This window comes from Metopolophium dirhodum, chromosome 1, assembly GCF_019925205.1.
Source record: "Metopolophium dirhodum isolate CAU chromosome 1, ASM1992520v1, whole genome shotgun sequence".
Lineage (NCBI taxonomy): Eukaryota > Metazoa > Arthropoda > Insecta > Hemiptera > Aphididae > Metopolophium > Metopolophium dirhodum.
The window spans coordinates 22,370,205-22,382,412 of NC_083560.1; the positions used below are offsets into that span (position 1 = coordinate 22,370,205).

Below are 12,208 nucleotides of genomic sequence, written 5' to 3' on the forward strand. Positions count from 1 at the left end.
AAAATAGCTGGGGTAATACCTAAAAAAATTATTTTAGATTTTGAAATAGCAATGCATCAAGCAGTTTTTGAAATTTTTCCGGAAACAGAGGTGTTTGGATGTCGTTTTCATTTGGGCCAAGCTTGGTACCGCAAAATTCAAAATTTAGGTTACGCACCACAATTTAATTCTGCAAATAATGGCGATGTAGGAAAATGGTTAGTACATATTTTTGGACTTCCTTTTCTCAATCCAGAGGAAGTGGCAGAATGTTTTACAGAATATTTTATGGCAGACAAACCTGAAAATGCAGCTATAACCGAATTTTGTGAATATTTGGTAGACAGTTATATATATCAAATGAATCAATCTTTCCTCCGAAAATGTGGGCGCGGCAATGTTCTGATAGAGTCCATACGACAAACGCTTGTGAAAGTTTTCATTCAGATTTTAACTCTAATTTTTATCACCAACATCCAAATATTTATAAAATTATTGAAATTCTCAAACTTTTTCAAGTAAATACGTATATAAAAATAAGAACTGCAATTAATAACCCAAAACCAAAAATCAGTAAAAAATACGCCGAAAAAGAAGATTTTATAAATGAAAAAGTTTCAGATTATAGAACAAGCAAAATAAATAAATACGATTATGTTAAATTATTAAGTTATAGAAACAAACCTCATAAAATATAAGTTTTCATTGTTATTATATTTTTTACTCATCATATTATATTTATTTGTGACGATGCGTTATGCGATTTTTTTATTGATTTTTTACTCTTTATATTATATTATATTCAATTAGGAAAAATTAAAATGCATTATGAAATTTGTATTATATTGTATAATCATCATATATGTATTTATTCGTATATACACCGTATATACATATTTACACCTTTTTTCCACAGTGTAGGAACTAACATACGTACCTGGATATTACCGTGTAGGAACGTACATACGTACCTTTTAAAATTATTATATTACTGCAGTAATGACATGTAATTTTAACAAATACCATACCTCATTGATAAATGTTATGATAATATACGGTTATCAATTACATTTGTAATAAACAATTTTACCATAGTTAAGTACAAAAAAAATATGTTCCTTATCTTTAACATTTTAGAAGTATTCTAAACAGAAATGATTAAGGTATTCATTTTAATATAGAAGTTTAACCAATGGCGGATTTAAGGGTTCAAAGAAAGTCGGCAAATCCATAAGAGGTGCCTCGACCAAAATGTACGGTTCTAGGTCACTTTGTACGGTCGAGTATTAAAAGTGCGAAACGCGGACACTTTGTACGGTCGGGTAAAAAGGTACATTGAAGAACGCGGACACTTTGTACTATTATATACATAAAGTATATATATCATAAATATAAGTTATATACCTAAGTAGTAAGTATATATAATATTATAAATTATAATGTAAATTATTAAAATAGAAAAACTAAAAATAAAAAGTAAATTGTATCATGGTATATTAATAATGATCAAAATAATCAAACAAACAATAATATTATTATAAATCTTAATTGTATTATAATATTAGATATTAGTTTAAAGCAAATTAAAAATGTGTACAGTATAAATATGTCATAATGACAAATAAAATATAATTTTTTACCTATAATATGGAAATAATTCGTCAAAATTAACGATCTATAAAATATAAAATTTCCATTCTTTAATATTTAAAAAAATCTTTAAAAACTACATGTATAATATATGGAATTTAAAAATTCCATATTTGTTATTTCCTTTTTTTGATGTTCGTTAAATAAATAGTTTATTATTGCCAGCAGTATAGGATTTTTGTCTCTTATGAAGTCTATTGCCACATTCATCCAATTGTATTGCTCGCAAAACCGTCCAAAAATTTAGTAAAATTTGTCATATATAATATATAGTATTATTTACTTGCTAACTTAGGTATATAACTTATATTTATAATATATATACTTTATGTTATGATAGTACAAAGTGTCCGCGTTCTGCAATGTACCTTTTTACCCGACCGTACAAAGTGTCCGCGTTATACATTTTGAACAATGGACCGTACAAAGTGACCGTTTACCAAAATGTACAAGTCACATACTCACCCCCGTATCATATTAATAAGTAATTTCATCGAAACGGAGGGGAGTGGTATAGGGGTTACCCCGCAGAATGTTTGTCCACTACTCCGCTTGTCTAAACTTTAAATACTTATAAGCAGGGCTAGGATTTATAATATGCAACAGCATGTTTTTTTTGCGACTTTTAAAAATTGATTTTGTCAGTTATGTCCACAAATCACCTCATGATGAGATAAATGGTGGCATTTTTATTTTGCATGTTTTTGCATATTTTGGATAAAATGCATATTGTTACATATATTGAATAAAATGAATACTATTGCATATTTCGATTATAAGAATTCAAAAAATGCATGTGTTATAGTATATTTCATATAACCTGGTTTTTTTGTCAAACATAAATTTTATTTTTATAAATATAATCCTATAGTACAATAGGTATGCTGAATAGTTTGACGGTAAATGATCATTCATTTTCGAAAACTTAAAAAAATATATGGTCGTAGCATGTAACACGTAGTGAATATAAATTATAAAAGAAATATTTTGTTTTATTTTATTTCTCAATTATATTATATTAAGACAAACAGCCAATCACTGATGTATTTCAATAAATAAATATTTTTTTTGTAACTTTGTTTTTGTGTTTATCTTATAAAAATTTAAATGCATATTTTTGCATCTTTTACCATTTTTTATTGCATACAAATTCTAGCCTTACTTATAAGTTATAACTCATAAGCTACTCGTCCTAAATTCGATTTTTATGTATCAAGATACTTAAAAAAATATTCTTCTTTGGAATAAGAAATCAAAACTCTATGTTTTCATTCAAAAAAGTAAAAACTGAAAAAAATATAAGGATAAATAATATTTTAAAATATGATTGTTTAATAAAAACGTTGTTTATTTAACAACTTGAAACTATGTGAAAAAATATTTTCAAAAACATTAATACTTAGTTTAATCATAGTTTAATGGTTATACACATTATAAATATATGCGTCATAATATTATATGCATATAATTCGATCAAATAATTTGAAATTTATTTTACAAATATGTTCTAAATATGTTTCGAATATTGAATCAATAATGTCATATATTGTATACAAATCTAGGTACTAATGTAGCGTACACAACTACACCGAATATTGTTGCTGTGCACTTGTGTCAATCGATTTTTCCACGTGTAATACACAAAGGACAAAACTAAGTTTTGTTTCAAAGAATCAGATAAATGACTAAATACTTATATGTATACTGGTGCATTTATAAAGCGTGACAGAAGTAGATAACTTATAATGAATTGTGGTCATATTATAATCATATTTCAACGTGATGAATTCTCGAGAGACATTACAAATTACGATGATACGCATATTTTGCATTGATTTACCTGTATGCAGTTTACCGGGTAGGTACCCAGATAGCATTTTCGTAATGATAATATTTTATAAATATCAGTTTTCCATTACAAAAGTATTATTATGGAATTAACATTACTATAATATCGAATAGTTATTTTATAAAATAATATTATGGAATATCAATTATATGACATCAATAACAAAATAATATTATAATTTTCAGAATATAATATTTAATTAATATCATATATTAATTTAAATAATATTGTTATAATAATTATGTTAATATAACATCAAATAATTATTTTATAAATATTATTATGAATATAATAATAATATGATATCATAAGCGAAATAATAAAATAATATATATAATATATTATTATTATGTTATTTAAAATAAATTGTTTAAATGACATTTTGAATTTAAACCCCTAGCTCCTGATTTTTCAGTGAGGTTTACTGTTTTAGAATTTTATATCAATGAAGGACGGTTAGCCGGATCGATTGATACTGGTTTGGGGTCTATCCGACTTATAGTTCGGGAGTTAGGATTTTACTTAGGTTTTTTTTGGACTTCTAATATTTTTTGAAAAAAAAAAAATGCGATGATTGAGAGTTGAACCCGCATCTGCTAGTTGGCATCGCAGTGCCGCATGCACCACTGCACCGCTTTTTTCTTGCTCTCGGTGAAGCGAATCGTTATCAATTTAGCCGCTGTAGTAAAGAAAATATGTTAATATATTAATAAATAAATTATTATATATATATATTAATATACGGTGTGAGCAAAACGTCCGTTGTGCACTTATATATACGGAGTGTTGCGGCGCTCGGTATTTCGACATTTTGTCATCGCGCCAGTGAGCAGGCGTGGAGCGTCATGGAAATATTTCGTAAGCAGCTATGGGTTGTGCCCGCCCATGAGCTTATCATACCGAAAATTACCCCCCCTTTTTTTTGATTTAAGTATATCTCGGTCGGGTTCTAACTCTGGTGCACCGTTTCTTCACCAAAAAATTTGTTTCAAGCCCCCCTAAATAGTCCAGGCTTTCGACCCCACCCCTCAAAGATATTTTGGAAAAACTCGGGATGTCGTCGTACGTTTCTGAAGCTTCGAGATTCCTATAGTGTGGAGGTTGGTGATTAAGTTCGGCGTCTTGTGTCGATACCGTACGAGCCTTTTTTACCCGTCTTTGGAGGGTTCGTTTAGGGTAGGTAGCTGCGTTTTTCGTGTTTTTCGACACGGACACTTAGATTTTGGACGCTACGAGCCGTTTTGTAGTCGTACTTCATAGAGCACTTTACGTCGGAACGATTGGAACCGAGATCGAGTTGAGCCGACATTTGGTTCGGGGGGCAATTTTTAGAGTGTTTTTTGTATCTACTTGGAAAATTAAGTATTCGCCTGGTTTTTGGATTTTTTTCCCGTAGATCGCTACCGAACTCGAGAATCTGACTGTTTGGCGTACGGGGATTCGAAAAGGCTCTATGGTTCGAGTACGTACAACCTTTATTTCACCCGCAATCGTAGTAACAAAAAGTTTAAAAACTAATTACGTTATTATTTGTATGACCAGGCGTATCCTTATGGTACACGTATCTGTGTAACGTATCAAGTAATAAATGTTTTGAACTTATTTTAGTAGCCGTGTAGCTAGTTTGTTATTCATTAATGTTAATCGATAGGTGCATAAGAATAATAGTTGGACATAACTAATACTATAAATGTCAGGCATTTATTTAATTTTTTCGTGTTTTTCGACCTAAATATCACGTTTTTTTTGGCTTTACGTAATTTTTTGGAATTGAGTTTTTTGCCGATTCTTTTAAATTTTGAATACTGTTCTATCAACGTACGACAAGTGTGATGGTTCAGTGGTTGAAACGCGTAAGACCCTTATATTTACCAAGTAATTTGGGTGCTAAGAAGGTAGGTAAACCGTTTGCGTGCTGTTTGGTGTACCTATGTTATCGTCACCAGATATAATACGAATTAATACCTATGTAATTTTTTATTGAAAAAGCGTTCTTTTCGACTGTGCCCGATTAAAATTGACCGTGCCCTCCCACAACGTTCCGTGTAACGCGCGTCGAGCTAGGGACCTCGGGCACCGAGAAAACTCGCTTTTCCGGAACCCTCGCATCTGGAAGTCTGGCGGGCGAACGGTAAGGCGTACGTCCGCGCGCGATGGCTCGTCGCACGCCGCTTGATGAGACGAATCCAGGGATACCAGGCCCGACGAGGTCCGACAAATAGCGGGTGGGGAACGCCGTTTCCCATATTTCCCCTATACCATATCACGGCCACCCAAAGCCGCCCGAGGGAAAACGGAAAATACGCGCAAACAGCTGTTATTCCATTCGGCAAGGTACGCTCACTTACGCAAGGTAGGCTCAACTGATTGCGTTCTGTGATTGGCTGATAGTCATCGGCAACCGTGGTTGACCGACGACGGCGATAGTATCACCTCCGTGTTTACAGAAAACCATAATATAACGAATTGTATATACTATTATGAACTATGTACCCTCTTTTATCAGAGTAACAATAAAACCGTGATTTGTGACTTTTCGGCTCGTGTAGTCGTGTTTTATTTTATAACCTCTCTTCACTGTTGTCGATCTGTCTTTGCTGTGTGCAGTTAATGCGAGTGTCGATGTTTTGGGCGATCTTCAGACTTCAATATTGAATAATATCTTCCGACTTCCTTTGGTAAGTAATTACATGAATACCTACCATTTTTAATTGTATGATATTTCATATTTCCAAATACAATTAAATGTAACTAGGTTGTAGGTACAGTAGAAACTCAATTAATTTTCACTCTCCATATTATATATTTGAGCTGCAAAGTTCCAAATTTTACGGAGTAGTAAGACCGGCGTCGCATATTATGTTGTATTTTTATATCTATTTTTAGTAACTATGAGTTTTAATAAGGAATCAAATTTGAGTGCTCGGTCTAAACGAAGACGTATTCAAGAAGAATTACAAAATAGTAGGAATAATTATGCACATTCTTTTAATGAGTCGCAGACACTAATTAATGATGAACACTCTCAATCCAACGTTGATATTTGTATTAATACATCAGTATCTCAACCAGCATTTAATGAAATAATAAATGAATCTTTGGTCAATCAAAATTCTGAAGGAAATCAAAATCAAGATTACATTTTAGAATTTTTTAACGAATTAGATACTAACACATCATACTTATTCTCATCCTCCTCGTCAGAATCTGAAGAAGAAAAAGATGATTTATTAAATGAAACAACTGATCAAATATTTATTTTTCGTAAATTGATTGCTCAGTGGGCTGTTGATTTTAATATACCCCAAACTGCCCTAAATAAACTATTAGTTTTATTAAAGCAACATAAATGTTTTGAATTTTTGCCTAAAGATTCTAGGACTGTAATGCATACAAAATCTGTTGACTCCTATAGTAGTTTTGATACTGTTGAACCAGGGACATATTACCACTTTGGTCTGTTGAATGGAATCAAAAATAATTTCCCAGAATTGTCAAAAGGTGAGACAGATATCTGCATTGTGATAGGAGTTGATGGCTTACCATTATTTAAAAGTAACCCGGAACAGTTCTGGCCAATACTGGCATACATCCGTCCAGAAAGCCACAATGTGTTTCCAATCGGTATTTATTGTGGCAAAGAAAAACCAGCCGATAGCAATGCATTTATGAAAGAATTTATTAATGAAGCTAAACTTTTGAAAGATACTGGAATTTTAATAAATAACAAAGTTTATAATTTGAAAATTGATGGCTTTTGCTGTGATGCCCCGGCGAAGTCTTTTTTATTGAAGACGAAGGGTCATTCAGGATTTTATTCATGCTCAAGATGCGAACACGAAGGAAAATATTTATTAAATAGAATGTGTTTCCCTTATACTCCAGATTCAAGATGTCCACCAAAAAGAACACATGCAAATTATATTACAATGAACAATGAAGATCATCATGTTGGTAATTTATCTATTATATCTACATTGCCTTCATTTGATGTAGTTACTGGTTTTTCGCTTGATTACATGCATTTAGTGTGTCTCGGTGTTGTTCGAAAATTGATTTTGTTATGGTTAAAAGGTCCAATTAATATTCGATATCCTTCTTGGAAAATTAAACAAATATCAAAAAATATTGAAGATATCAAAGTGAATATGCCATGCGAATTTGCCAGAAAACCTCGTAAGCTTGATGAAGTTAACCGTTGGAAGGCAACGGAGTTTCGAACATTCTTGTTGTATATTGGAACTGTTGTTACTAAACCAGTATTAACTGATGAACACTGGAAACATTTTTTTGGTTTTAGTATAGCAATGTTTATACTGTTAAGTCCTGACAAATCTAAATTTATTCACATTGCAAGAAAATTACTGGACAATTTTGTGAAAAATTTTGAAATTATATATGGTCCACATCTTATATCCCATAATATACATGGTGTAACACATATCTGTGATGATTATGAAAAATTCGGCCCACTTGACAACTGTTCGGCATTCCCTTTTGAAAATTATATGGGATCCTTAAAGAGAATGTTGAGAAAACCTCATAAGCCTCTACAGCAGATTGTTAAAAGGTATAGTGAAATCTGTTGTTTAAAATCTACAGTTGGAACTCAAAAGAAAACTTCTTATCAATTTGGTGGACCACATAAACGAGGACCCACAATAGAAAATGGACTCAATGATTTTGATGGGGATCAATTTACCTCTATAGTATTGGAATCTATGAAAATAAAGATAAATGTTGATGCAGACTCTTATTTGCTTACTAAAGATGATAATATTTTAAAAGTTTTTAATATAATACATAATAAAAATAAAAATGAAGTCATTTTAATATGTAAACAATTTAAAAACAAATATGTTATGTTTAATAGTCCTATAAAATCATCTAAGTTAGATATGTATGTAGTTGATAAATTATGTAATAATTATATTTGTTGTAGCATCTTTAATATTAAAAAAAAAGTTATCATTTTACAAAATAAGGATAATCTAATTGCCTTTCCAATTATTCATTCAACAAGAACATAATTAAATTATTTTTATTCTACTGTTAAGTCTATATTATAATATGTTACTGTATTTTTAAAAATATCTTCTTAGTACCTAATAATATATATTTAGTTCTATTAGTATTTATATATAAGACACAAGTTATTTTTAAGAGAATAATGTACACAAAACCTTTATTAATTATATTATTATGTTTTATTAAGATGTGATTTCATTATAAGATCTTATAAAATTAGTATTAATTCACTAATTTTTTTTTCCTTATTTTACATGAAATGATTGATTCACTTTTTATATTTTTTATTTTATTATATAGATAATACTTTATCAACAATTTAGAAATGTGAAATACCTTTAGTTTTAGCTGATTATTTATAGTAATATAAATTGTTTGTATAATTAGATTTATTATGTAATTTCAGTGTATTATATTATTTAAAATGTGGTCAATTATTGCTTTCCGTGACAATTCTGTGGAGGTTGTTCCATCAAAATGGTATGATAGTGGAGTCTGTGCATGGCCTAAAAGAAATTTAAAACAATGCATAGATCAACAATTGTCTCCAAATTTAAAAGAATTTAGATATTTGAAAGGCCGAAAATTAGGGAATGATACAAGTATGTTAAATACATTATATATAATATTTAAATTTGATAAAAATAAATTGTATAAATATGCTTGTGCCATTCATGACTCAGTTATGTTCTTATTTATCTTAAAATAATATTTATATTTTAGATACATTTCACATATTATATTATATAACATAATAATATATACACATTATATTTTCTAACTAATTTTATATATTAAATAATAATAAGAAAAATATTTTTACAAGAGATAACAATAACAACATTTAGGAATGGTAGAATTTATTATATTACTAGGTATAATATATAAGTACTACGTATTTGTATACTGTATTAGTATTCCAATTTGAGGAATATTTTTATGTGTGTACAATCCAATTTTATTACATACAACCCTGTATTGTAATGTTTGTTTATATTTTATCTGTAGAGGATTTTAATATTGCTCAAGAAAAGGCCAACATTGCCAAGACAACATCAGATTTATCTACTAATGAATCATCTCATGAAAATGATAATAATAAAGAGCATAGTGGTAACAAACAAAAGAGAAGAGTATGTCAGCAAGAAGTCCAATCCAAAAAAAGTTTGTGGAGTCCAGGCTCAAGTGATATTTTTGGTAAAATAATTTTTAAACTAATTGTTTGTAATGAAATTACGAGTGAAATTATTTATGACTTTTTTATGACTTTTTTTTTTTTAATTTTAGACGATAGTGACACTGATCCACACTATACTTTACCTAAAATCAACCAAGGTAATATATAATATTATTTGAGTTTTATATAATTATTAGTTATAACTAGGTAATTAAACATTGTACAATGTCTCTCAATGTTCTCTCTAAAATAATAATAATTGTATAGGTATACTTATTTTTTTGTATACCTACATTATATATTTACAAAAATTAAGGTGTAATTTATTTATATAAGTAGGTAATCTAAATATGGTACAGATTTTTGATTATAAAACTGATAGTTTCCATGAATTTATTATAACCTTCTTTAATTTACAATTAGTTCTACATATTATCTTAGACCTAGAGGTACCTGTATAGGTACTTTTATATGGCGGGCCAAATCTGTGATGTACTTCTGTATTTTGGCCAACATTTTTAAATTATTTAGATATAAGGAAAGAGTTAATGAAATTGGAGATATCTATAGTATATAAAAATTATTTTTAGTACCTAATTAATTTATTAAAAACAATAAATGTTATAATAAATAATAAATAAATATATTTTCAAAACATCAATTAGCTTGGTGGGCCAGTTTGAAAACTTGTAGGGCCGTAGGTTAGAGATTTCAATCTTAGACTGTAGCTAGTATTATATGAAATTAAATAGTATAATATAATATTATTTTTGCATAATTTAAAATATATTTCAGGCACATCATTATCTCCTCAAATAAAGTCAACGAAACCTCAAAATATACCCTTAACATGGCCTCAACAGCCCGTCAGAAAGAAGCTTCACTTTGACAAATGTCTTAAAAATGCCAGTAAGTAAATTATTTTGCCTATGTTTATTATATATCTATATATAATGTTAAATTCTATGACTGAATATTAAAAAAATATATATAAATTTAATAGCTTACTAAATTGTGGTTTTTAATTTCAGATCAAAATGAACAAACACCTGATGACCAAACTACTATCATACATACATTATCCTCTCCATTTAAAGTTTCAACCATCAATAATGCTACTATCACAAGTACTCCACTACAATCTAATTCTAAGATTCCAACTTCAAATGATAATATTGGTATGCTTATATTATTAGTGTATTGTAGTAGCTATTATAATATATATACCTAATGTAGTATATGTCTTGTATTTTTAATCAAATATTTTTTTCTGTTTTATCAATGTATTATTTTTATTGATTTTTTTGTTTAGAAATTTTTGACAAACTAAACCGAAACATTTTAAACATAAAATATGAAGTAAAATCTTTGCATGATAAAATTGATAAGCTGGAAAATCTTATAGTAAATATCAGATCTAATACAACTGAATACAGTAATGAAGATGCCACTAATCATGATATAGATTCATTTCAATATATTATAAACAATGAATTTCCTTTGAAAGATGAAGACTCTCTTCAAAAATTTGAAGATAAACTTATTTTTGATCCAAACTTCAAACCTCAAATGGTATAAATAATGTACTCAAATTAAAAAAAAATAAAATAATTTTAACAGTTATTATATTATTTCTTAAAACTTGCTGAACTAAGACAAAAAAATTATATTTTTAGGTTAATGAACTAAGTCGATATGTCCGTAATACACTTCCAAGTACCATTAGATCAATGATGCGTTATCTTTTCAACGATAATTTATTGCAAGAATATAGTTACAAAGGACAGAAAAAGAAGAAAATATTTTCAACATTAAAATCATGTTCCATTATATTTGGTAACATAAAAAATTACTTTACTTTATATATGTTATCAATGAATATAATATTAATGATGTTTGTGTATTTAGATTCTGTAAAACAAATGAAAAGATACCAGAAATATGATAAAATTGATGTAGAACAACCAATAAAAATTTTCATTGCTGGAGCTAAATTTCGGGGAAAATATAATAAGCCATCTCAAGAAGACTTATCAGATAATTAATAATATCTATATCAATTGTATGATTTAATGTAATAATTATTCTCAGTAATGACATACATCATAAACATACATGTAAATTAAAAAAGATTTTTTTTTTTGTAAGAGGAACTTACAAAATTTTGTACCTATTTAATAAAAGGATATTAACTAAAAGGAACACATTATTTGTTGATTGTTATACTTATTGATATCCTAATATTACTCCTTTAATAATGTTTATTAATTATTATAATTGAAAAAAGTTAACACAATATATGATACAATTATTATTATCAGCTATAATTCAATAAAAAATTATTTACAATTAATATTATAGTATACATTTATTAAAAATATAAATTTATTATTTAGAAACTAACAATTTATTGTTAAATTATAAATAACAATATAAAAATATAATTATGAGAATAATATAAAAATATTATAAAAATAATATAAAAATATTATTATAAGATAATATAATAATATTATTATAAAATA

At 28.2% G+C, this 12,208-nt stretch overlaps 2 protein-coding genes across 2 annotated transcripts in view; both read left to right on the forward strand.

Annotated features, from left to right (window-relative positions):
- LOC132934315 (sentrin-specific protease 2-like) overlaps positions 1 to 12,208 on the forward strand; it is a 255,804-nt gene that overhangs the window by 65,432 nt on the left and 178,164 nt on the right. The gene's annotated exons all lie outside the window — the stretch shown is intronic.
- Positions 6,073 to 11,827, forward strand: LOC132937297 (uncharacterized). Its single transcript, XM_061004129.1, has 9 exons — positions 6,073 to 6,156; positions 8,913 to 9,108; positions 9,515 to 9,703; positions 9,794 to 9,841; positions 10,479 to 10,592; positions 10,715 to 10,861; positions 10,996 to 11,255; positions 11,360 to 11,519; positions 11,592 to 11,827. Exons 2-9 carry the CDS (start codon positions 8,931 to 8,933, stop codon positions 11,726 to 11,728), a joined length of 1,233 nt encoding a protein of 410 aa, XP_060860112.1. The 5' UTR covers positions 6,073 to 6,156; positions 8,913 to 8,930; the 3' UTR covers positions 11,729 to 11,827.

What these genes read in the sequence shown, in the direction of transcription:
- LOC132937297 (XM_061004129.1), top strand. Translation starts at nt 8,931, where the DNA reads ATGTGGTCAATTATTGCTTTCCGTGACAATTCTGTGGAGGTTGTTCCA. An exon ending in TTTACCTAAAATCAACCAAG is followed by an intron (nt 9,842 to 10,478) that starts GTAATATATAAT and finishes AATATATTTCAG; the next exon opens with GCACATCATTATCTCCTCAA. An exon ending in CAAATGTCTTAAAAATGCCA is followed by an intron (nt 10,593 to 10,714) that starts GTAAGTAAATTA and finishes TTTTAATTTCAG; the next exon opens with ATCAAAATGAACAAACACCT.